General features: G+C 35.1%; 2 protein-coding genes and 1 pseudogene across 3 annotated transcripts; 2 read left to right on the forward strand and 1 right to left on the reverse strand.

Moving 5' to 3' along the window:
* Positions 1–1,862: 1,862 nt before the first annotated feature.
* On the forward strand, positions 1,863–4,082 carry LOC144560488 (uncharacterized). Its single transcript, XM_078309701.1, has 2 exons — positions 1,863–1,995; positions 2,132–4,082. The coding sequence occupies exon 2, from the start codon at positions 2,148–2,150 to the stop codon at positions 3,771–3,773; it is 1,626 nt and encodes a 541-aa protein (XP_078165827.1). The 5' UTR covers positions 1,863–1,995; positions 2,132–2,147; the 3' UTR covers positions 3,774–4,082.
* Positions 4,083–5,695: 1,613 nt separating this feature from the next.
* LOC144560612 (UDP-glycosyltransferase 83A1-like) lies at positions 5,696–7,726 on the reverse strand (annotated as a pseudogene). Its single transcript, XR_013513427.1, has 2 exons — positions 7,181–7,726; positions 5,696–6,750 (listed from the first exon to the last, which is right to left on the reverse strand). The product of XR_013513427.1 is annotated as a UDP-glycosyltransferase 83A1-like (transcript).
* A 12,405-nt stretch (positions 7,727–20,131) lies between these two features.
* Positions 20,132–21,154, forward strand: LOC144560285 (uncharacterized). Its single transcript, XM_078309450.1, has one exon. The coding sequence runs from the start codon at positions 20,132–20,134 to the stop codon at positions 21,152–21,154; it is 1,023 nt and encodes a 340-aa protein (XP_078165576.1).
* Positions 21,155–26,789: the final 5,635 nt, after the last annotated feature.

Here is a 26,789-nt window from a genome sequence, read left to right on the forward strand (position 1 = left end):
TGTATACACATAACAAAAAACAATAGTATTAGATCTTTAACAGTCATGGCTTTATAGAAATACAACTCTAAATAGCCGAAATTTTTAATTAATACCCCAAAAAATATAAAATTACAAAATCTACCCAACTTTTCATAATAATTCAAAATCTACCCCTTTCGATGACTAAATAACTGGTTTCAAGAAATAGGTCCGGTGACTAAATTTTTTATTTTTTATTTTTTTGTATTGAAATATTAGAAATGTTGAATATATTTCTTTGAAAATAAATGGAATACAATATAATTTGATTTATTAGAAAGACTGTGACAAATAATCCGGATCAATATTTTTCAGACCGGATTTTTTACGGCTGTAAGAAAAATTAATATATTTCTTTGTGTTATTGAAAAACTTTAAATATGCTTTTAATGTGAGTTGTTGATCGCGGTTCAAAAGTCACTTCTAGGTTATACAGAAAATATTGTGATCCTCCTAGTACATTTAATTTCTAAAAAGTTGTATCTATTTTAAGAATTCCTTTTTAATAACAATCAAAGTTTTTTTTTTCAGAAATAGATACAACTTTATTGAAATTAAATGTACTAGAACGATGATAATATTTAATATTTTCTGTATTTACCTAGAAGTGGTTTTTGAACGGGGATCAATAACTCAAAATCCAAACATTTTTATTTTTTTCTAATAACACATAAAGAAATATATTAATTTTTCTTACAGCCGCGAAAAATCCAGCCTGAAAAATGTTGATTAGATCTAGATTATTTGTCCCAGTTTTTCTAATAAATCAAATTATATTGTATTTCATCTATTTTCAAATTATATTCAACATTTCTAGTATTTCAATACAAAAAATAAATAAATTAAAAAATATGTTTTGTAAAAAAAAAAAAAAACACACACACACACACAAAACCGGTTATTTAGTCACCGGACCTATTTCTTGAACCCGGTTATTTAGTCACCAGACCAATTTCTGGATCCGGTGACTAAATAACCAGAAAGAGAGGCTTGATCCAGTTATTTAGTTACTGAAAGGGGCAGATTTCGAAATCCTCTGAAAAGTTGGATAGATTTTGGAATTATATATTTTTTTTAGATATTAATAAAAATTTCAGTTTAAATCCATTAACTAATTGGATAAATCAAAAATAAGCAAAAAATAAAATTTCAGAAAGATCAAAGTCGATCCGAATCAATAAATCTCCATTAAAATTTAAAATATAGAGAGAGACGATTGACCCTAGTTACATGTAGGCCTGCCTCTGATGATTCCAGATAAACTAAGACTAGAAGGGCAATTTTTTGAGTTTACTTTGTATTTTCTGCTCTACCTTTTATAAATTTTATTTGTGGATTTTTTTTTTCTTCTCTCTCTTTTTTCTTTTACTCTTGTAGTCTTGTGTACATTGACCCCACTGGTGGTTTTTTTTAATGAAATCTAGAGACTTGACTATTAAATTTTACTCATAAAAAAAAAAAAAAAAGTGAATCTTTAAAGAGGTCGACAGGGTAAAGTTACTGAACTATTCTCGATACCGGCATACTTCACGGTATATAGATGCCTTCGTAACTTTAATTTTTCAAGGGTTCATGTTTACCTACTTGAAATCAAGATTTTTGGATAATTGAAGGATTAATTATAAAGTTTCAGGGTACTGGTAAGTGGTAACTTGATAACAACTTCTCTGTGAAATTGTTTTTGTAATAATATTTTTTCAAGCTTCTCTGTGATAACAGCATAATTTTTTATTCTATGGACCAAGCCCACTTAAAAAATGTAATAAAATGAAAACAATAAAACGAAGCAGTTGGCTGTTGGCCTAACGAAGCTTGCTTATTCTAGCCACCCCGGGGGCAGGTGATCTGAACGCCTTATTCTAATCCTCCTCCATCTCTGACACCTCATTCCTCTCCTACCACCGGTATCGCTTTTCGCGTTTTCCTTTCTCCGTTCGTCCATACCGGTATTCATTCTCTCCTCATCTTCAAGAGGTTTGTTTTATTTTCCCCTTTTATCTCTGTTTTACAATATTCTAGTTTGTTGATTTTTTTCTTTCTTTCAATACTCCGTTCTTCCCAGTTTTGGTAAATTATTTTTTGATTATGTGCTATTTCTGAATGCATGTAGTAGTAGAAAACATAATATGCTGTGTGTGTTGTCTCTTGCCCCCTTCTCTTCACCTTCACAATCCCGATCTCGATCCCGATCCCAATCCCGATCTCCATTTCTACCCAATGTTCGCTGCCTCTTTGGGAACGGGAAGCAGCTGCAGGAGAAGAGAAGGCGGCACTCGAAGGCAGATGCCATTTCTACCCAAGAGGTGCTTGACTTGTTCGACCAGCTGTCAACTGCCCAGAACCCTCCGCCCTCCATCTATCAATTCAATCAGCTGTTTGCTGCTTTGGTTCGCACCAGAACAGCCACAGACAACCCCGTCTTTTCCCTCTTCAGCCGCTTGATCCAAGCCGAAGGAATCAGTCCCAATGATTATACATACAAGATCATGATGGACTGTTGTGCCAGAACGAATCAGGTTGGCCTATTGTTTGGTTTTCTGGGACGGTTTCTCAAAGAGGGCTGCAAAACTAATGTTGTGGTGTTCAGTTCGATACTCAAAAGCCTATGTTGGGAGAATAGAATTGATGAGGCTGCAATTATAGTGCTCGATAAAATGCCTAAGATGGGATATGCACCCAATGTGGTATCGTATAACATTCTTATAGATGCATTGTGCAGGAAAGGAGAAATTGAAAAGGCCATGGATTTTCTACATGACATGATGTCTAAAGGGCAAGAACCTGATGTCGTGACCTATAACATTCTTATACGCGGATTATGCCATAATGGTGAAATTGAGAAAGCTATGGATTATCTACATGACATGATGTCTAAAGGGAGAGAGCCAGATGTCGTGACCTACAACACACTTATAAATGGACTATGCAAGAATGGTCAAATTGATAAAGCCGTGGATTGTTTACATGACATGATTTCTAAAGGGTTTGAGCCTAACATCGTAACCTATAACACTCTGACAGATGGGTTGTGCAAGAATGGTGAAATTGAGATTGCAATGGATTTTCTGCATAACATGGTGTCTAAAGGTCACAAGCCTGATGTCGTGACGTATAACACTCTTATAGGTGGACTATGTAAGAAGGGTGAAATTGAGAAAGCTGTGGATTTTCTACATGATATGATGTCTAAAGGGCGCGAGCCTGATGTCGTGACCTATAACACTCTTATAGATGGACTATGTAAGAAAGGTGAAATTGAGAAAGCAGTGGATTTTCTACATGACATGACATCTAAAGGGCGTAAGCCTGATGTCGTGACCTATAGCACTCTTATAGATGGACTATGTAAAAAAGGTGAAACTGAGAAAGCTGTGGGTTTTCTAGATGACATGATGTTTAACGGGCACAAGCCTGATGTTGTGACCTATAGCACTCTTATAGATGGACTATGCAAGAAAGGTGAAACCGAGAAAGCCGTAGATTTTCTTCGGATAATGCTTGGGAAAGGGCTAACACCAAATCTTGTTACATACAATAGCGTTATACATGGACTATCCAAGTTAGGTCACTGGAAAGAGGCATTTAATGTTTTCAGGGAGTTGGTTGAGCGAGGGTTTTTGGCCGATGATTATAGTTATGGAGCATTTTTGGGTTCACTGTGCAAGCAAGGTCAAAGCAAGGTAGTTAATAAGTTGCTTGATTTGATGATTAAGAGAGGTCTGAAACCAAGTATTTTTTCTCATACAAGTTAATTTGCTTCCTTGCTATGGAAGTGATGGCACTCTTAGTGATGTGATGAATATTAGATATGCTATTGTTAATGGTGCATTTTAATGAAGCAGTTTCAGGGGGAGTTTTGCTTGTTTAGCTGTAGTTGCTATTTTAGGTTCCTTAATTTCTTAATTTGTTATATAGATTGAAGTACTGTTTAGTTAATATCTACTTTTCCTTTTTCTTTTTTTAATGGAGTTCCCATTTTCTTTTTGAATAAAAGTTTGTAAACAATTCTTAAATAATCCTTTGCAATCTTATTGATTTATTTTACTCTTGTTAATCATGGTAAAATGCCATAACTGAGAAATCCTTTGCAATCTGAATAAAAGTTTGTAAAAAAATTCTAAATTGATTTGATCTGTTGTGTATCCTATCTGAACTATTATACCCTACTTACAGCATAGGGTAACCCCTAATAATTAAATCATGTTTTAGTTGCTTCAACTTTGGATATCTCAGCTGCCATATAATTTATTTATTTTTTCTCCAAGTATACTAGAATTAAAATTAAGTAGTAAAACCAGGACTTAGATCTTATGAGTGCAACTATTGTATTTCATTTATTTTTATAATTAATTGAATTGAAATTCAAAGCAATTCTTTCGGTACAAAACTGCACATGGTGAAATTTAATACCAATGGTCCCAAATTTTCATAAATGAAAGGGCTATATTGAAAATTAATCTGTTTCAAGTTTCAACCAGCATAGCTCCAAACTTATTTTCTTGATGATCAAAAGCAGATAAAGATTGGATTATTATTATTTTATAGAGCATGGATATAACAAAGAGTTGTCTCCAAATTTAATAAAATTTGGTACACGATTTATCAAAAAGATGAAAAGTGTATTTATAATTTTATTTTTAATAAGTATTTTGCCACTCTTGTGTGTTAGCTATTAAGATATATATGAATCATTATAGTTCAGATAGTATTAAGTGCATTTTATTAGCCATCCATGGAAATGCAACCAAAAATGAAGTAATCATTAATCAAGTGATTGAATGTTTTAACAATTAACTTTTATTAAATGATTTTAAACTATGTCAACTTGTACGAATGGATTATTTCACTAATAAAGAGCATCTATGGTTTTAAATTTAAAGAAATATTTGCAGTTCTTATCGCTGCTTTAAATTAATTAAAATATGTAGTCCGTGTAAAATAAATGTTTGGTCTTCTAATCGGTCAATTTGCGAGGGCAAATGAGTCACTTTTTTACCTGTGACGCACACATAAATGACTTATTTGCCGTCGGAAATCAACCAATTAGAAGACCGCTTTTTTTTTACATATACTATGTATTTTAATTTTTTAATAAAGAGTAAAATATACATTTTATAAATATAGAATGAGTTTAAAAAGAAAATGAAGTAAATTGGGTAAATTTGTGATTTTGAAATTTAGAAAGGCAAATATGATATTATTAACTTTGGAGGGGCATAATATGTAATTTCAAGGTGTTTGAGGAGTACGCATGAAATACCCCCTTAAATTTATAAAGTATCATTTTACTCTTTGTTCGAAATATTAAAAATATGTAATTCTTACTTATGACAAACAAACGTTAGCCTATATATGTCACAAGTCATTCAGAAGACAACATTTTTCTTATACATACTACACATTTTTTTTAATAAAGTGTAAAATAAGTTTTAATAGAAAAATCAATAAATTAGACAAAATTCGTGAGTTTTTGAAATTTAGAAGGGAAAATATGATATGGAGAATTTTAGAGGGGGGAATACGTAATTTTGACATTTTTGAGGGATATATATGAAATTCACCCTAATTTAAATGGTTAGTATTAACAGTCGGATTCGGGTATAAATTGTCTCCATAATATAAATTTATGCACACAACCGACTAAAGTTAGATCCAATTTTAGTATCAACCTATTAGCAAAATTCGTAGCTTTCATAATCTATAAAATCAAAATATAGTAGTCATACAATAATTAACCAAAAAAAAAAAAGTCTACCTGCAATAGATCGGTAAGATACTTAGCTTCATATTATTTTCTTTTTAAACAACAACAACAATTTTATAATTCATCTTGAGCACTTGTCTCTCATTCCTTCATCAAATTTACAAATTTCTTCAAATTCTCGTATGAAGTACCACCCTCACTTAAGTTCTTCCAAGCCAACTCTTTCAGTTCCTGAACTCTTCTTGCAATCTCCTCATTTGCAAGCAACTCCTCCACCTTATCTCGCACTCTCTCTCTAGACACAATCGTGCTCTCGTCGGCCTCCATCTTCTGTCCATTTCTCCAAACATTACAAATGTAGCTCTGGTTATAGAATTGATCGGCGAAGTACGGCCAGCAAAGAAATGGCAAACCATTTCTCACCCCTTCTAGTGTAGAGTTCCAGCCGCAGTGCGATATGAAACAAGCAACTGATTCATGAGCCAGCACCTGCTGTTGTGGAGCCCAGCTAATGATCTTCCCTTTCTCTTTGTTCATCTCCAAAAATTGATTGACCCATTCTTTACTCAGTCCGTTCGTGAAGTCAGGTCGTACCACCCACAAGAAAGGCCGACCCATTAGTTCCAGCCCATGTGCCAGTTCCTTGAACTGAACTTCACTGAATATAGTAAAACTTCCAAATGCAACATAGACAACTGATTTTGGAGGTTGTTTGTCAAGCCATTTCAAGCAGGTGGTGTCTTCGGGCCAGAAGAGACCTAATGATTTGCTGAATTTCAAATCGGGAAGTAACGGTCCGATCGGGAAGGTATTGGGAAATAGTGTGCATGCTTCTGATTCGATCTCGTAAAATGAATTGCATACAATAGTTTCTGCGAGTGCTATGTTCTTGTTGTTGTCAGTAATAAGCTTGAAAATGGTCGGTTGGCCTTTTGGGTCTCCGGCCTTGTTCCAGGACAATTGTGAGCTGTGGATGGGGAGCATTTTGGGGGAAAATTGCAACACTTCATCTCTAGCGGGCCAACCTTAAATTAATTATGAAAATTGAGAAATTTCTCCGCAAGCATTAATGAGTTAATTTACAAAAAAGAAAAAGAAAAAAAGAGTAGCTTTGTGTTGCTATTATGAAAACTTCTAAAGGACAATATATAAACGCTAATCATTGGTTATGTACTGATGAAAATAATAATCTGGGTACACACTCTGAGCAAGGATATAAATCTGCTGTTATTCCAAAGGGATTACATGACCCTGTTATTTGAAATAGGCTTCTGTTTCATACTGTTTTGATCCTGTTCAGTTGATCTAATTAAATAATAAGTTGTGATTCAGATTTCAGCAATCTAAATTATCCCTTCTTTCTAGAAACACGTATTTCGTTTTCTTTTCGAATATAATCTATATATCTACCAACCGAAATAACAAAGTAAATGAAAAAAAGAAAAAAGAACTTGCCTTTTTCATCAAGAACTCCATCCATAATCAATTGTGGGATCAACAGCTTTATTGTCAGGCAAGCGGCCGACGCAGGTCAGAAGCAAGCGATTCTAACTCCCATTTTTTTCGCAACAGCAAACGACCACCCCATGTGCTCATCTGCTATCAACCACTTAATCTTCTCCTCCCCTTTCTGATTAGTTTCTCTGATAAGCTCTTCCAGGTGACCTGGCATGACCTTAGTAAATCCCTCTGTTAGAAGGCCGAGGTCATTTCGATCTTCACCGGGACGCAGTCCGTCAGGAATTGAAACCAAATTAATCCCTTTCAGGTCGCTTCCATTGTTTGGCAAGGCTTGAAGGACCCTTGCGTGGTTAAATTCTGTGTTTACAAATGTGACCTTGATTCCATTCTTAACTAAAAAATGAGAAAGCTCCATCATGGGTATTACATGGCCTTGGCATGGAAAAGGCAACATCAGAACATGAACAGACGCCATGGAACAATTAGAGGATGAACAAAGCAGGAGTTGTTTGTGTACATGTGCGTTTTCCACTGTCTACCAATGGACACAATGTCAGATCTAGAGAGAAAGAAAAAGAAGAGGCTTTGAAATATGTGTGGATGGGTCTCCCTTTATGAATTTTTTATTAAATAAAATATTAGATTGGATAAGATCTGGATTTCTCGGTGAAAATAACTCAAATCTTCTGTTCCTATTTCTAAATAATTACCCAATAGTTTTTATTTTATTTGATTATTTCTTGAAACTATAGTGTGCATGGTAGTGTTGTAGGCTTGTAGCTCATGATTAATGAATGATGAGTTCCACATATTTCAGTATTTTTCTTTTCTATATGTCCAGTTGTGTTATAGTTAAGTCTCGATCGGAATCAGCTCTATGACAAGTTGAGAACTCTGAATGGGCTGAGAGGCTGAGTCTTGTATGATTTTCTTTTTAAATAATATTATCTTCTTTGATCAACTTTCATTTCAGGAAATCGATTAATTATCGATTTATAAAAAATTAATGGCGCGACGCGCGAAACAAGTTGTTGATAGAATTGATTCCGTTGAAATTTTGTATATGGAAATTGATAAAAAAAAAAATACAGGACTAGGTGACACATCAATAGAATTAGTGGGCACTCCAGTGGCAGAAGTACCACTCATAATTGTAAAATCATTTAGTGTGTCATTGAAATCTATAAAATCCCTTTTTTTCCTTACCATCTTAAAAAAACATTAATTAACATAACTGAAAGGGGTTTTGTGAAAATTCTATTTTTACCGGGGAAGCAGATTTAATCATAGTGACAAATGAATTATTCGGGTTCGGTTCAGCGAGATAAAAAATTCGTGATTCGGGTATAATTCGGGTATAATTTGGAAATGATTCGGAATTATCCGGATCAGAAATCTCAGTCCTGCAAAGGAGCAAAAAAATAAAAAAACCAAAAAAATAATTGTTCTTGAAAAATTCAGTAAAAATTCGTGAATAATTCGTGAATAATTCATAAAATTTGGGAAAAGTTCGTAAAATTCGGGAATTATTCGGATTTAATTCGGTCAACCGAATAATTCGGTGTTCGGTTCGGCATCACCCAAAAAAAATTTAAACAGATATAATTCGAGTATAATTCGGATATCTTGTCACTGTGGATTTAATATGCATCCCACCTAGGACAAGAATGCATATTAGATCTATATTGTCTTTAAGAAAGAAAAAGTCGTAGACTAATAAAGTCACATGTTACTGTTAGCGCGCTGCTTACTACGGCGGCATGTCCGTTCACATGTTTGCTGATTTAATAATCACATGCTAATATGCTATTCAAATCAATATAGCTTCGTTTGTTTACTTAAAAAATGTCATATATTTTAGTTTTTTTTTATCCAGCGTACAAATGTTTATTATAAAAAATAACTTTTTTCTACTGTTAGTTTTTGCCGAAGTTTTTAAATATACTCTCAAAAAAAAAAAAAACCACAAGACCACTATTTCTGTAAAATTCAAAATTTATTCGGGCCACAACGACAAATGGCAGCCCCAAAGACCGGAGTCGCCATTTGTCGTTGCGGCACCGCAAAAACTATAAAAACCCAAAGAAGTTCATCTGATTCCGTTGAGTTTATGATATTTGTTTAATAATTTTTAAAAATAGAAAAACAATCAATAATTTAAGTATGTTAGAAATAACATCAAACAAAAGAGAAAATATTTTATAATTTAGATGTACTAGGATCCGGCTGGATTTTTTCCAGCTGTCAAAAAGTTAAACTATTTCTTGTTGTGTTACTGGAAAAAATAATAATGTTTTGGATCTGAATTATTGATCCTGGTTCAAAAACCATTTCTAGGAAATAAAGAAGTTATCATGGTCCTTCTAGTACATACAAATTGAAAGATATTTCATCTACTAAAAAAAAATTGTTCGTTATAATGATGACAATGGATTTTTTTTTTCAAGATAGATGGAGTGCCTTAGAATTTAAATGTATTAGAAGGATCACAATAATTTTTTTTATTTACTAGAAGTGACTTTCAAACCGGAATCAATAATTCAGATACAAAATATATATTTTTTTCTAGTAATACATCAAGAAATAGTTTAATTCTTTTTATAGACGAGAAAAATCTTTTGTGGAAAACGTTTTTGTAGTAATTCTAGTACATCTAAATTATAAGATGTTTTATCAATTTTAATTAATGTTCTTTTTAATAGTGGGCCACAATGACAAATGAGCTCCCAAGAATAGGGCCACCATTTTTCGTTGTGGCCCAAATAAATTTGTAATTCTCCAGAATTTATGGTTTTTGGCTTATTTGTTTTAAGGGACGGTATTAATAAAAGGAAAATTGATTATTTGTCACTCCAAAACCTTCAAATTGTAAAAATGTCATCCCGAAATTTAAAATTATAAAAATGTCACTTCAAATTTCCATACTTTGTAATTTTGCTACTCCAAATAATTAATGACTAAAATACCCTCATTCTTCTCCTCTTCTTTTTCTCCTGCCATGGCTGATAGCGAGTGGGATTGCGACTCCAGATTTGATCATGAACTACTTAATATGGATCCTCTACATTGCTGCATGGTACAACCTGAATCAAAGCCGCTTATCACTATTCAAATTTGAGGATCAAAACCACTATCTTCAAATCAGTGGCTATTATCCAATGTGTACATCAATGCAACTGAGCAGAGGAACTGACAGATGGAGACAACTCAAACTTTTTGCTTCTGAGTTTACTTTTGCCATTTCTTAGTTTAACGATGCATATAAAGACTCCTCAGACAAACCTCCATGAAAAATTGAGAATAATGAATAGATAAGATGAAAAGTGTGTTTGCATTCACTATCAGCCATGGCGGAAGAAGAAGAGGAGGCAAGAGAAGAAGAAGAGGAGAAGAAGGAAGATATTTTAGTCATTAATTATTCAGAGCGATAAAATTATAAATTAATGAAGTTTGGAGTGGCATTTTTACAATTCAAATTTTGAGATGATATTTTTACAATTTAAAGGTTTTGAAGTGGCAAATAACCAATTTTCCTATTAATAAAAATATTCGTGAGTTTTTGTGATCCTTACGGTAAAACGTCTCAAATTACTCGTCTCAATTTTGATTGTTTGCTCGGCACTTTAACGTCTAACGGATATATGCATTTATAAATTGAGTTATCGTTCCTTTTCTAAATTTTTCTATTAAAGGATAAACCTTTCGTTTTTTATCTGATGGAAATATTTAATTTTTAATGTGATCCTAATTTGTGTGAAAGCACCACCTTAGTATTGCCATACTTTCATATCGACAACTGAAATTATAAAAAAGATCATTCGAAGCGCATTACTTGTTTTACGAAATATATTTATTTCAAATTAATTTATTTTAATAATAGTGATAAGAGCTGTAAATATTTATTTAAACTTAAAATAAAATTATAGATGTGTTCTTTATTACCGGTTTTCTCGATCCGATCTGATTCGATAAACACTTATTTCATTCTGAAAAAAAAAAAAACAGAAGAAAGATTATTCAACAATTAAATTAACTATTATTTTATCAATTCGTCACTAGAATGAATCTACACAAATAATGAGACCTTGAACAAAATTAGGAAAGCGTGACACTTACAAAGATTCGGTTCATCAACAAGATATGGATACATGTTCTTTCAGTGCTTATGTAGTACTGTAAAGTCATGACCATTAAAGGTTATAATAACAATGTTATTTCCAATATAACAGATAAGGAGCAGTGTTGTAGCGGTCTCATGACTAATTGAGTGATCAAAAGGTCAGGGGTTCGATCCTCGTAACAATTATCGAGCAGAACAGTGACGACATGCAGAAGCGATGACTTGGGGTCAATCGCAACCGTCTGATTATTATCAGATGATACCTGCACTCCTGACTTCTGCTTTTTTTTTTTTTTTTTTTTTTTTTGTACTGAAAATATTCAATTTTGATATTTTGCTTAACAACTTTAACATTTAAATGGCTATATGCATTGTAAATTGTGGATCGTTCTGATTATAATTTTTCCTCTTGATGTATGATCCTCTTCGTTCCTTTTTACTGATTAAAATATTCAATTTTAATTTTCATGTGATTCTAATTTGTATGAAGTACCACCTTATTGTCGCAAATACTTTTTTTTTTCGTATGAACAACTGAAATTAGAAAAAAAAAAAAAATCCATTGAGTGCATTACTTGTTTGAAAAATTAGATTTATTTTAACTAGTAGTGATAAGAGCAGCAAATATTTCTTTAACTTTAAATAAAATTTTAGATGTGCTCTTTATTAGTGAAATAATACATTCGTACAATTTGACATAGTTTAATATCATTTAATAAAAGTTAATTGTTAAAACATATAATCACTTGATTAATGATTACTCCATTTTTCGTTGCATTCCCATGGATGGCTAATAAAATGGAATTCGTATTCTCTGCATTAACTCGAAAGATTCTCAGAAAATCTTTTGAGTTAATGAATTTTGATCATCTGATCTATTTTAAGATTCGTGCAGACTAAATCCGTACTAATATTAAAGGGCCCCCTATATCATAAGCAGAGACCGAATTGACTCCGTTTAAAATTAGACGGTTTAGATTCTTTAACTGAAAAGATTCCTTTTTGAGTTAATGCAGAGGATACGCATTCAATAAAATGCACTTAATACTATCTGAACTATAGCGATTCATATAAGATAACACCTCTTGGCTAAAATGCACCTATGGTATTCTCTACTGTAATTTGATGGCTGTGGGGCATTAACATATTTTATGGGCTGGATTTGTTAGGTTGGGTCGTCACATTTTATTGTCGAGAAAAGCAATTCAGGCCCATATGAAATGTTTTTCTAACTATTATTTAATTTCAGAAGCAAACAAAAACATGATTGCATTTATGTAACTTTGGAGGAACAACTATGCACTATAATTATTAGCGAGATGCTTTTCCATAATTAGTTTTAAAAAAAAACTAAATTTTAGAATAAATATGTATTGGACATAAGATTCTAAATAGCAATTATCGCATCATTGCAGAAAAATTAAAAAAAGCTATCGCGAATAGCGTAGTTATAACAAAAACTATTCTCCATAAAAAAATTTTCTTTTAAAAATTAATATATAATTCTACTAATTATCAATATTATTTAATTAATGTCCCTAAAGTAAATAAGTAACACCAAATTGATTAAGAAATTATAATGTATATACTAAAGCAGTGCAAAATTCAAAGTTCTATTCAAAATATCCCTAGTAATATAATAAATTAAGCATCATGACATAAACTATTTATTTTCCTATTCAAAATAACCTAAGCATTATGTCATATACCATCTATATTTTTCTATTTAGAAGCATCAACAATCTCAGCCTTAAAAATTGGTTCTTAGAAAGAAATTTTCAATTTAGACATTGAAATAAAAGCTTATGTAGTATAGCGTGCGCTATTTGCGCTACTATAGCGGACCACTATTACTGCTATAATGGTTATAGCTGAAATACCACACTTTTATCTCATAATTTAGCATTTAACCCAATTTATAAATTGAAGTTATAAAAGATCAATATTTCTGATATTGAATATAGGATGCAAATCGACGCATATTTATCCGTTGAAATAGATAGATTATCATTTATAGAAAGAAATCAATAAAAACTAAGAACTGAAAATTATAACAACATAAAAAATGCATTACAGCAAGGCCATATAGTTGAGTAAACATTGGAAAAATCCTCAGGTACATGTTTGAGAACTACCATGACACAATAGTCTAATGTTTACATACAATCTACAATGACAAAAAATATACAAAATGTTACTTGCAGAACAAAAATTAGAAAATCGACCGGATGTCCGATGTTGTGACACGTGTTTAGTTTAAAATGCCACTTTGCTGACCTCTATTAGTTGAAAGAGACGTCAGCTATTATATTATAGATTTATGGTAGACTCAAAGTAGAAAGACATCTCTGTCGGCTGGAATAAGGTTTTCATGTGCACCAATTAAATTAGATAGAAACTCTGCCGACTGCTGGGATTGAGAAGGAAAAATAAAACAAAACATATTATTGCTTATCAGCTAGAACGAGGATAAAACAAGAAATAAATTAAATTAGTGCTGAGATTATTCGATGAACCAAAATAATTAAGATTTTGGTTGCCACTTGAACATCTTTAATTAAAAGCACCTTTGCCAAAATTAATACCTGTGACAGCCATTGTGATGCATTAGTTTTTTTTTTTTTTTTTTTCCTTATAGGTAATTATAATTTTTTCTACCTATTCATCCCCATTTCATCCTCCATTTCATCCCCCAATTAACTTTCTATTTTAACTATAATTATAACTATTATTTTTAACAACTTTTATTTATTTGCTCTTTCTCCCTTTCTCTTCCACCTCTATTTTCCTCTTTCACCTCCATCTTCTTCTCCCACCTCCTCCCACCCCCGCCTCCGCCTCCGCCTCCGCTTCTCCCACCTCCGCCTCCCACCTCCCACCTCCGCCTCCCACCTCCCTCTCCCACCTCTGCCTCCCACCTCCCTCTCTCACCTTCGCCTCCCACACCTCACCTCACCTCCGCCTCTATCTCCCTCTCCCACCTCGAAATGATAAATACAATAAGCTCCCTCCCTCTTACACTTTCACCTCGGGTTTTTTCCTCTATCCCTGCTGCTCCCGCTCCAGCGAACGTTCTGCCGGAGATTATCCGTCACTCCATCCCAATCAAGCACGCCTCTGTCAGGAATGAATACTTCAACGTGTATGATTAATACTTCAATGTGTATGAATGAATACTTCAATGTGTATGAATGAATACTAGAGCACGTCTCTACCGGGTCAGATCCATCACTGTCGATCGTATCAAAATAATTTTGTATATGTATATGTAATTAATCCCTTTCATGTTTATGTTCCCCTTCCTCATGAAGTAGCGAGTTTTGCAAAGAACAAAACTTTATTAATGGTGAATTAGGCCATTGCGTATTAAATAAATGACATAAAAATAAATTTTGAAAAAAAATAGAGATATATGAATGAATACTTGATGTCTTAGATATGAATACTTCAATGTGTATAAATGAATACTTAATATCTTAGGTATGGATACTTGCGTGACAAGCTATTAATACTTGTGCAACAGACAACTCGAAACTCGAAAGTATGTCATCATGGATCTCATTTGAAAGATAAAATTGTGTAGAAAACGTTCGTGGTTTTAGGTTTGCAAAATTCTTCACAGATCGTCAGAAATATTGGTTAGATTGAACAGAGAAAAAAAATCCACTTCTAAAAACGTGTAAAAGATGGATGGGTGATGTGTCCAGTTTTTATATTTGCACTTACATGACGAGGATTAATACTTTTTCGATAAGAGATGAATACTTGTGTAACGGACAACTCGAAAGTATGTCATCATGGATCTCATTTGAAAGATAAAATTGTGTAGAAAACGTTCGTGGTTTTAGATTTGCAAAATTCCTCATAGATCGTCAGAAATATTGGTTAGATTGAACGGAGAAAAAAAATCACATCTAAAAACGTGTAAAAGATGGTTGAGTGATGTGTCCAGTTTTTATATTTGCACTTGCACGACGAGGTTGAATACTTTATCGATAAGGATGAATACTTGTACAACAGACAATTCGAAAGTATATCATTATGGATCTCATTTTAAAGATAAAATTATATAAAAAACATTCGTGGTTTTAGATTTGCAAAATCCTCACCGATTATCAGAAATATTGATTAGATTGAACGAAGAAAAAAAAATCCCACCTCTAAAAATGTGTTCAGTTTTTTTTTTTAAAATACTTGATATATTAGGTATGAATACTTGATGCATTATAGATGAATACTTGCGCGTGCCAGTTGTAAAATCTTTCAAATATTATGTGATCCTCAAATAGTAAGGGGTCATCTTAGGTAGTTAGTAATTATTGAAGTAGTTAATGACTGAGGGATTGTTACGGAGATAGCTAAGTGCTCCCTACAAAGTATTATATAATTGGTAGAAATTGACTGGAGTTTTGAAATGGGATTATGATTAAATCATACAGAAATAATCAGGTAGCCTCAGAATTTTAGAAATCCGGAAACTAATTGTTTACGGTTTCAGCAAGATAATTAAGATTTGGGGGTGCCAGTCGGTTATGGTACATATGCTATTGCACTTCATGTACATTATTAATTTGTATGTTATATTGACTAATTTGTTATATCTTGTATATGTCAATGGTTTCAAACACTGCAGGCTCCACGGATCATATGTTATTGGTTTCTTTTTTGAAGCATGTATAAAGCGCAATTCGAATAAGCATTTGAATTATTCGAAAACATAGTTGTTATATCGAGAACTAGTCTTTGGTCTAGTGACCAACCATCATCACCAACCACCCCAACGAACACTACCTACTTCACCTCTCCCCACAGCCCGACAACACTTCGCTTCCCGCTTTCAGCCCGGTTCAAGGAATGGAGAGGCAGATGTTGTTAGTTTGTAATAATCTAGAAGTCAATAATACGATAAGTTAATCATAAAGCTTTGTTCATGAATTGAATGTTTATTTATATATCATTTTGTTGCCTTGAGTATTATTGCATTTATGGATCATTTCGAGTTCATGACTGAAATTGTGAAACTCCATAATATAGATAATATACACTCTTAAAAGGTCACTGACCAAGGTAATTAGCAGGAACACTAATTACCGCTATAAGGTTAGTATGCGGATTAAAAGATGGTTAAGTTTTACAAACCACCTGACACGAGATGTCATTTTAATCACATAGATACATGTTCTAGGAACATGGTATTTGACAGACCCCGAATGAAACATTAAATAGAATTGTGTTCGTGTCATTTATGTTTTTCATTCAGTGTCAAAGTTCTACAGTATGAGGTATTTATCGTTCCCAGTAAGAAATATATATGAGTGAGTGTTATCTAACGCTGTCCGTAAAAAGCAGCCATAACGGTAGCATTTCCATATATATAACTTAGCTGAGGAAGTGATAGTCTGCCAAAAATACTACTTGTCCCTCGTATCTCTATACGAGCTATAGCATCACTGGGCCCCTTGATAGAGTTAGATTATCTGCATGCGGTATAATTACAAGAGTAATTATATTTGATAATCTACTCAAGATCAAGAAAAGATACAGTTAACAAGGATGACACATATCTACCTTAAAACTGATCTGATAGCTATGAGGCAGAAGAACTGACACAAGTAAATTGTTTACTGGATCGTGATATTGTACAGTACATCATCATCTGTGTAATTGGATGGTCATGATGTGTTGCCAGACGCCACCCATGACTAACAGAAGTTAAAATAGTTTTAACTCTGTTTACCAACATAACACAGATCCTATTGGGTCACACCATATAGGAGCTACTCGGAGAATCTTACTGATTAATTATAAATTGATTATAATTAATATTAAGATGGTTATAATTAATTATACGTGTATAATTAAATTATAAATGTCATATAAAATTGACAAGCAGAAACAACGGTTAATTTATAAACGTACATGTTACGTTGTATAAAAGTTACCGAACAACAACCGAAACCGAACCGTGAGAAATATAATTGTTTAGAACAATTATATATATAATTTTGATTTAGATTTTAAATATTAATTATGGTTTTAATTTTAGGCTAACCTAACAAATTAAAACTTTAATTAAAAATTGAAATCTAAAAATTCGAAAATATAAAACAAATCAATATGCATGTCGGCACATTTATATATTCAATATATATATATATATATATATATATATATATAAATATATTAAATTAAGATGTCGGCAAAGAAATAAAAATTAAAATATAAATCAAATTAATTTTGGCCAATGAAAAGTGGCAAAATCAAATTTGAACATTTCATCTCAAAACCGCCACAATATGTGGCATGGGCATTTTGGTAATTTCATGCATATTGATGCCTATAAATAGAAGGGTAGGGGTAGAGAGAAAATAACTAATTCACATGTATCGTATCTGATCTGTCTGATCGATTCGAGTTTCTATTTTCTCTCTTTCTCGGTTACGGTTTCGGTGAATAGTGTTTCTGCAGAATTCCGCAGTTTACGGTATTTCTGGCAGAAGAAATAAATCGCTCTCCGGTTAGTCCTGGTGGATAACCAATAGAGGTATCACACGTGTGATACTGCGAGTCGATTCCATCCCTGGTGAGGCTCTACTCGCTCGGTCTGCATTCCAACTGAGATTTGGAATCAAGGTATAAATTGTTATATTAATCTATTTAATTTGTAAATAGATTTAATGCTTTAGAAAATCAATTATGGAGTAGATCTGTAAATGAATTAAATGAGGTTTTGATGCCAAAGGAATACTGAAGGTGGACCGCCTTGGAAGGTTTCCTGACATACCTCGTTTAATCCGTAGCTTAAGTTAGATGTAAAATTTTTTGTTTTACTCTTTCCGCAGCTTAAGCTAATTAAAGGGTTTGAACCGTTCCTCGAAACCCAACAGATGTTTCAAATGCTGCCGCTTGGGCCACACCATAGCAACTTGCCGCAACCAGCTCAAGTGCGGCAAGTGCTGGAAGGATGGTCACCCCAGTTCCAGATGCCTAAGCCTCACATCGAAACCCACTGCTTCTCCGTTTGTGCAGCCAACCACCGCCCTGGACCGGTCGGAACCTACGTTTGATGACATGCTTACTGGACCATATCCTTATGCCCCAGCCGAAATGCCTGCAAACAGACCTAACGAGCTCCTCTGCTACCTTGACCGGGATGCCAATTACTTCCAGGAGGTAGAACACCTTCAGCAAAGGGCAGTGGTTATGACCTCACTAGAAGACCTCCGAGTAGACTTTGTGGCTGAACTGGCGGCTCGTACAGAATTGGTGCAGGCTAACGAGGTCAGTGTCAGCAAGCTAGCGGGGTGGCGATACCTCATTATACTACCAGTTGGCCTAGCCCCGGTCACCTTTATCAAGGCCATTCCTGCGTCAGTTTGGCAAATAGAGGTTGTCTTTCACACGTGGAACCCTAGGCTGGATGCTACGCTTGCTATCCCATCGTACAAGGTCATAGCAAACTTAGTGGGAGTGCCGGTGGCATTGAGGGAAGAACACAAGATTGCTCGAGTCATCAGCATGTTTGGTCTGTATCTTGGCACCATCTCACCTGAGCGGCCAGAAGATCTTTCCCACTGGTCGGCCGTCTTTGCAACGCATGACCTAGCATCAGTACCACGCAACATAACAATGGTGACTGGTGGACTAAAGGTCAATGTTCCCCTTTGTGTGGTCACATGGAAGGAAGTGCCTCTGTACAAAGATTCGGAAATCCCTGAACCACCGGAAACCTTCACTGGCCCAGCTGCAACCCCAAACACCTCCTCCGATGAAGGTGGTCTTATAGATGAATCTGACCCTATAGTGATACCACGTAGTGTGCTAGAAGACATATGTAAAAACAGGGAGTTCTCATCACTGCCGGAAAGCGTAAGAGAATTCTTCAAGGTCGCCGGCCTAGAAGACTTGGCAACAGCCATAGCTTCGCAAGCGGCGGAGGAACAGCCACAGCTTTCAATGGTAGACCCGGCCACAGATAATCTCGGTTATGACACTCGGCCAGGTCCAATGTGGCAATCGGGTGCAGCAGAGACACTAGAGAAAGGAGTTCAGGAGATGGCATCACAAAACGGGCCACAGAGGATCAGTGGTGGCACTGACTCGCCTACACGCATTCCAGAGACGATGCTGTCCCCGCAGAAAGTCCTTTCAAGGACGCCCACGCCCAAACAAAATAGAGAAAGAAACAATTCTCTTGGAGAGGTGTGCCAGGATCCCATGAGGATAGAAGAGGGCATACAAGCGTCGCTTCCACAGAACATGCCACAGAAAACCCCTAACCCTAGTAGCGCAAGGGAACAGCCTCCAAAAAAGATACTCCAACGAACAAAACCGAAGAAGGTTCCTGAACCTGATGCAGCATGCTTGACAGGTGGCAATGAGATGAGACAAATGAGTGACACGCCTCCAGAGGGGACACCTGGTTTTGTCACGATGCAAGAATTAAAGAGCTCCATTAAACAAAAGAGAAAAGCAGCCCAGGAGGCCCAACTGGGCAATATCGTTGATCCCATTAAAAAGCCCAACAGTGGTAATATCTCTTTGCTAACATGCCAAGATAAAGATGCAGCCCATGCAACCTTGCGGCCTGACAGATACTATGAAATAAAAGTCGACTATGCCCAATGCCTTGATCTCGCACGAATCCCAGGAGTCAAACCAACTGATGTACTGGTGACAGTAGATGAGGATAACCGTCAAAGAAGTGGGATGGATGGTGCAGGGCCCTCAAGGCAGGGAGAATGACTGATGTTAGTCGTACAATTGGAGTGATGTCGTTATATTGTTCCTAATGATGATTAAAAAAATTAAAATTATGTCTTGGAATGTTAGGGGGTCTCGGTGATCTGGAAAAATGTGATGTAGTCCGAAACACGATTAGGTCGTCTCGGTGCGATGTATGTTGCTTACAAGAGACAAAGTGGAACTCTTTGGATCCTGCCGTTTATGCAACAGTATTACCAACTTTTTTTGAAAGAAATTGTGTTGTTTTAAAGGCGATGAATTTAGCCGGGGGCTGCATCATTGCTTGGAAGCGCAACTACTCGCTAATTTCAGCATGGGCATCTAAACACTCTTGTTCAGCGGTGTTGAAACAGAACCAAACAGGAGCAATCTTCACTGTTACCAATGTTTACGGTCCGAGTACCGACGAACACAAGAGGGATTTTATTGAGGAATTGCACAATTTGGCAGAACATAGGACTCAGTCTTGGGTCCTATTGGGGGATTTCAATTTAATAAGGTGGATCATTGATAGGTCAAGTGATTCCTGGAATTTTCACTTGATGGATGCTTTCAATGATTTAATCAGTAGTTTGCATTTAATGGACATTCCATTGAAAAACAGAGACTTTACATGGTCGAGTAAAAGGCCAACGCCTACTTTCTCGCGCTTGGATAGTGTCTTTATTACACCAGAGTGGTTGCTAAACTTTCCGATCGTCACTCTGACGGCACTCGAGATGGTTACTTCAGATCATGTGCCGCTGATCTTGAGTTGCAAACAGAGGCAATGCTCGGCGGTGCCATTGAGAATGGAATTGTTTTGGCTAAATTACCCTGAGGTCGGGGACAAAGTGCGAGAGATATGGAGTCAACATGGCCACCATGACACCCTCTCTTTTCAATCCAATACGCAAGAGATGCTGTCAGAGTTGAGATCATGGCACAAGCAGCGGTTTGATAATAGAGAGACACAGCTAGAAAATTGTAAAAGGGCAGTGCTGTTCTTTGATCAAATTGAAGAAAAAAGACCTCTAGATCAAAGAGAATTTTCGTTGAGAATCAAAATTAAGGAGCGGGCATATGAGCTTGCTAACATAGAGGAGCAAATGTGGCATCAATGATCGAGATGCAGGTGGTTGCAATTTGGTGACAAAAATACCCGTTTTTTCCATTCCTTTGCCTCAGCCAGAATACGAAAAAATATGGTGGTTCAGTTGCTACATGAGGGATCCATAATTACAAACGAGATAGCAATCAGGCAGGTATTTTTTAACCACCTAAAATCAATTCTTGGTACTAATGCTCCTTGCTTGTCATTCGATGCAACAGAGATTTACACTCAAACTGATCTGCACGGCCTGCAAGCTCAATTCTCTGAAGATGAAGTTCACTTAGCGATTCGGCACCTAGCAAAGAATAAGGCCAGTGGCCCTGACGGCCTGCCGAATGAATTTGCTCAAGTTCATTGGCCGGATCTCAAAGAAGATATTATGGGGATCATGGCTGCCTTTTACCATCACCAAACTGACCTCACAAGCATAAACCGAGCTAATGTTGTGATGATTCCAAAGAAAGAGAATGCCCAGTTGGTGTCTGACTTCAGACCCATAAGTATTATCTCCCTCCTCCCTAAAATTATATCCAAGCTACTAGCAAATCGGCTTGGCCCGAAGCTAACCACATTAATCCACCCAAACCAAACCGCTTTTATCCAAGGTCGGTTCATAGCAGAAAATTTTATAGCAACCCGTGAAATCCTGAACCATGTTGCTGCATTGAAAAGGCCGGCTATCCTAGTCAAGATAGACTTTTCCAAAGCTTTCGATTCGATCGATTGGTCGTATTTAGGCATTGTTATGAGAGCAAGAGGCTTTCCTGCAAGGTGGATTCATTGGATTGAAACACTACTCACATCAGCTTCCTCTAGAGTATTAGTGAATGGGACCCACACACAGTACTTTTCGCATAAGAGAGGTCTCCGCCAAGGAGACCCCCTCTCGCCCATGCTTTTTAATTTGGTGGTGGATACCCTGCAACAAATGATACAACGGCTTAACAACACCTTAGAAGCAACCATTTCAAACAAATTTCCGGAGGCAATCATGGCAATGCAGTACGCAGACGATACCATCTTCATTCTCAATCCAGACCCTCATACAGTCATCTCCTTCAAGCTACTGTTAAGGCTTTTCACTAAAATATCAGGGCTGAACATCAATTTTTCTAAAAGTTGCATGGTACCATTCAACCTGTCACAACAGGAATCTGCTCAAGCTGAGGCGATCTTGGGCTGTCCGAAAACATCCCTCCCGATTATATACTTGGGCATGCCACTACATATTACCAAACCTGACAGACAAGCCTACATGCCGTTGATAGAAAAAATAGAAAAGAAAATGCAAGGGTGGAAAGGAAGATTAATCTCACGTGGTGGCCGATTACAGCTTGTAAACTCGGTACTTTCATCAATACCGATATACTTCATGACTTGTTTTCTATTGCCTAAATGGGTGGTTCAAAGAATTGACCAAATTCGGAGGAGGTTTCTGTGGGGTAAATGTTCGGGAGATGAAAGAGGGGTTTCCTGGCTAAACTGGGAGGCTGTCTGCCTTCCCAAAAGGAATGGCGGATTGGGAGTCATAAATATAGGAATCCAGAACACAGCCCTCCTATTGAGGTGGTGGTGGATGGGCTACAAAAATCCAAACTCCCTCTGGTCTAGAGTTATGATTCAATTATACTGGAAGGGTACACAAACAGATGGGCCATTCCTTTGGAACGTCACGGGCTCCTTTTTCTGGAGGCAGTTACTCAAGTTGAAGCACTGGTTTCATTTTTCGGCATACTGGATTATAGGCACTGGAAAAACCATATCCTTCTGGCAAGATTCATGGAATGGTGAACCTCTTGCTCTAGACTACCAACCAACCTTTCCTAGCTTGTCCTTGGCGGATGCTTTGCCTCTGTTACATATCCTCACTCCAGAGCTCACACTGACAGAGCAGGTCACCTTGTCAGACCAAAGTGATGAATTGTATTGGCGCTGGACGGCCTCAGGTATTTACTCTGCTAGTTCCTTCTACAAGATCATGGTACAGAGAGGGAAGATTAAGTGGAATTTCATGATTGCTTGGCGGTGCAAGGCTCCCACCACGGTTAGGATTTTCTCAAATCTTATGCTAATGGAGAAGGTCCTAACACATGATGAACTCATCCAAAGAGGAATCCAGTGCGATATTAGATGTGTGGTGTGCAGCGCAGGCGAACCTGAAACTGTTTTGCATCTCATTGTAACATGTTCGTACGCGCAGACAGTGTGGAACCTGATGACCGGCTTTCTAAATGTACCGTTCATAATGCCTGGTGAATCGGTGCAGCAGACTTGGTGTGAATCCTGGAGGCAGGTTAAGTTGACAGGCAAAATGAATGAATGTACATGGGCCACATGGTTTGAGTGCACATGCTGGATGCTCTGGAAACAGAGAAATGGAATTATATTTCGAGGAGAAAGAATGCCGCCTCAAATTTTGGTGAAAAAGATACAAGATGAAGGGCGTTTATGGCTACTTAATTGCTAGGCATGCTTTTTGGGTTGTAACAGTTGTAATTGAAAACACAGCATACTGATGTAACCCTCATGGGGTCTTTTTTTACCAGCATTATTAAAACCAGGCAGCCTCTGCCTTTGATTTCAAAAAAAAAAAAAGACAAAGGAACACGGTCTTTATGTGAGAAGTCATGAGTTTGAAACTCGAATGGAAAATTTTTTTTTGTTATAATAACAAGAGTATTAAATAGTTAGGTGGTTTGACCTCCAATCTTTACTCAAAAAAATAAAAATAATAAATTAATTATTATATCTTGTGCGATACTTCTATAAATTGTTATAGCCCCAGAAAACAGAAATTTGGATACATAATCATGATAATATCATGCAGCAGCAAACTTCAAAATGTTTTATTTCATGCACTTTTTATGAGATCTTTCAGGCACTTTTCATGTAGATATATTCAACTAATATAAAGTTTCATTTCGCAATTCAACTAATTCTTTGTCTCTATCAATATAATAAAATGTTGGAGAAAACTAAAAAAAATTATGTTAAAAATGTGTTTTTCCCTAAGCAATTCTTTTGTCATAGCATTCAACATGCAATTATAATTTTTTAGAAGTTGAATTTATATTTTCTGATTTTTGGAAATTTGTAATTTTATAATTATATATTGTTTCACCTGTGTAGCAACCATTTTTTTCTATTTATTTATTAATACCAAAACATTGATTAGTATGAATAATAAATATATAATTTCATGAACCCAACTTAATGTTTTTAATTTCTATTTTTCTACTCATGCACTATAAATATCAGCCTACATAAAAGACTAGAGTTTTAAATACAAACGGTGTCTTATGAAGTAATTCAAAATTTGAATGTACTTAAATCGGATTAATTATAAAAAAATTCATATCACTTTAAAAATTTATGAGCTGAATTAATCGAAAGTGAATAGCTTTAAAATTCATAACGCAAAATTCAAATTTTGTACTAACAAATTCAAACTTTCAGTTATTCTAAAAAATGTGAATTCACTCTAGAAAAAGTTATGAGAGTTTGGATAATACACTTCTAGTAGCATTTCAGTTTATATATTTTCAATCAAAACTCATCATATCAACTTTAAATGATGAATTCAAACCAATTTTCTTTAAGAAATGTTCGTTTAAAGATTATTGTGCATGTGTCAAACTCTGGATTTTTGACAATTCGAAATGTGATTATTGCAGTATTTCCGTACATTTCTTTAGCCCGTCAACCTACATCGCTAACAGAAAGAAATAGCATAACCGAGCCAACTACAAAGCTCAATAATTAATTATTTAATGACAAATTTATCTATAATTAACTTAATTAAACAATCATTCAATCGAGACAAGTTAATCCACATAAATACACATCAAATTATACCCGCATATTTAATTGACAATAGCACCTGTGTCTACAATATCCTTAAAATAAGTCATAAAATATTCACACATTTAAAATACTTGCCACAAACAACTTCTACGTTCATACAACACACAATTTATAATATTACAAATCAAATCCAACTTCAGTTATCAAAATATTAATCAATATTAAAATTTGTTATGAAAATATCTCTCTCTTTCTCTCTCTCTCATTTCTGTATTTTGAATCGGTAACGTAACACGGATGTATGGGTTGGATTTGGAGTTTCAAGGTAGTTTTGGGCTAAATTGGGCCTTTCACTATCCGATCAGTCTATCAGTTATGCTTTCAGTGTTCCATTTTATCTTTATTATGAAATTCATTTCTTACATTACAAATACAGGATGGTGGTGTAGCTGGTATCAGTTATGCGCTACCGAGTTCTGTGTATTTTCTCTCCTTTCACACTTTGAGAACATTCAATTTTTTTTTTTTATATTTTGCTTACTACTTTAACATTTAAAAGGATATATATGTGCATTATAAATTTAGGCATCCTACTTTCTTCTTAAAGTATAAACCTTTTTTATTTTTTTATTTTTTTATTTTTGTGATGCAAATACTCAATTTTTCATGTGATTCTAATTTGTATGAAAGTTCCTCCTTACTGTTTCCACCCTTTCATATGAATAACTGAAATTACAAAAAGAACTTCCAGGTACATTATTACTTGTTTTGACGAAATAAATTTATTGTGAATTAATTTATTTTAACTAGTAGTGATAAGAATTGGGCATCAGAACGAGTTTGGTTTGATGCCAATGTACCGCGCGCTATTTCTAACTTCCACAATGTTGGCTGTATATTTCAAGTTTAAATTGTGGAGCCGGGCATCGAGATTCATGCACAGTTGATTATCATGAATCTAAAGCTTTCTGCACGAATCATGGAGCAGATTGAACGGCTCTAATCTGACATCATACCGAATTTACTCCAATGCCCATCAGATGCCCCACGGTTCCAACAATTGTGATGGTAAGCTTATGTTCATCAGATAATGAAGGGTTGCCTATAACTAACTGTACCTAATTTTCTGTTGAAGTAGTTAATATAAATTATATTGATGTCTCATGTCTGATGATAAGGAATCAAGTAACCTTATGTTCAACCTTTCCTTTTTCAACAAAGCCTAGAAGCCTACAAAGTACAGTCACATTTTCTTCCGTGAGCAGATTCTCTTTATATATAGAAGGAGCATCAAAACATAAATGAATTAAATAGGGAATAGGGGACCGCCTCCCTCCAATCAGTGAATCTTGTGGCATGTTTCAATTGGTTACTATAATCATTAAATATTAAATAATTCAACACCAAGTTAGACCCAAAAACCAACTAGAGATTTTCCTTCTCAGAATTAACACTGTACAGGTTGAGCATGTTATTTTGAGTATGTCTCGATTGCTTTTTAATTTTTTTTTTAATAAAAACAAAGTAAAAATTTCACTCAAGTTCAGTTTGTTAACTACCTACAACAATTATGATTGTCTCAGCCAAACTGGTACAAGTTGCGGTACAGTATTTCATTTGGATCGGAACAGAAAGGGCTCCGATATGTATACTATTTTATTATTTTATTTTTTGCTCCGCACAATTTTTTACCTGATTACCTCTGTTTTCTTATAGTAAAACCGATAAAAACCGCTTATTGACTGAATTCAAATAAAATTTCGGCACAGTTCTAGTTTCAACCTTAACCATAGATGTTGACAATACTTATGATCGTTCTCAGAGATACCAACTCTGCCAAA

Source organism: Carex rostrata, chromosome 10 (genome assembly GCF_964058835.1).
Source record: "Carex rostrata chromosome 10, lpCarRost1.2, whole genome shotgun sequence".
Lineage (NCBI taxonomy): Eukaryota > Viridiplantae > Streptophyta > Magnoliopsida > Poales > Cyperaceae > Carex > Carex rostrata.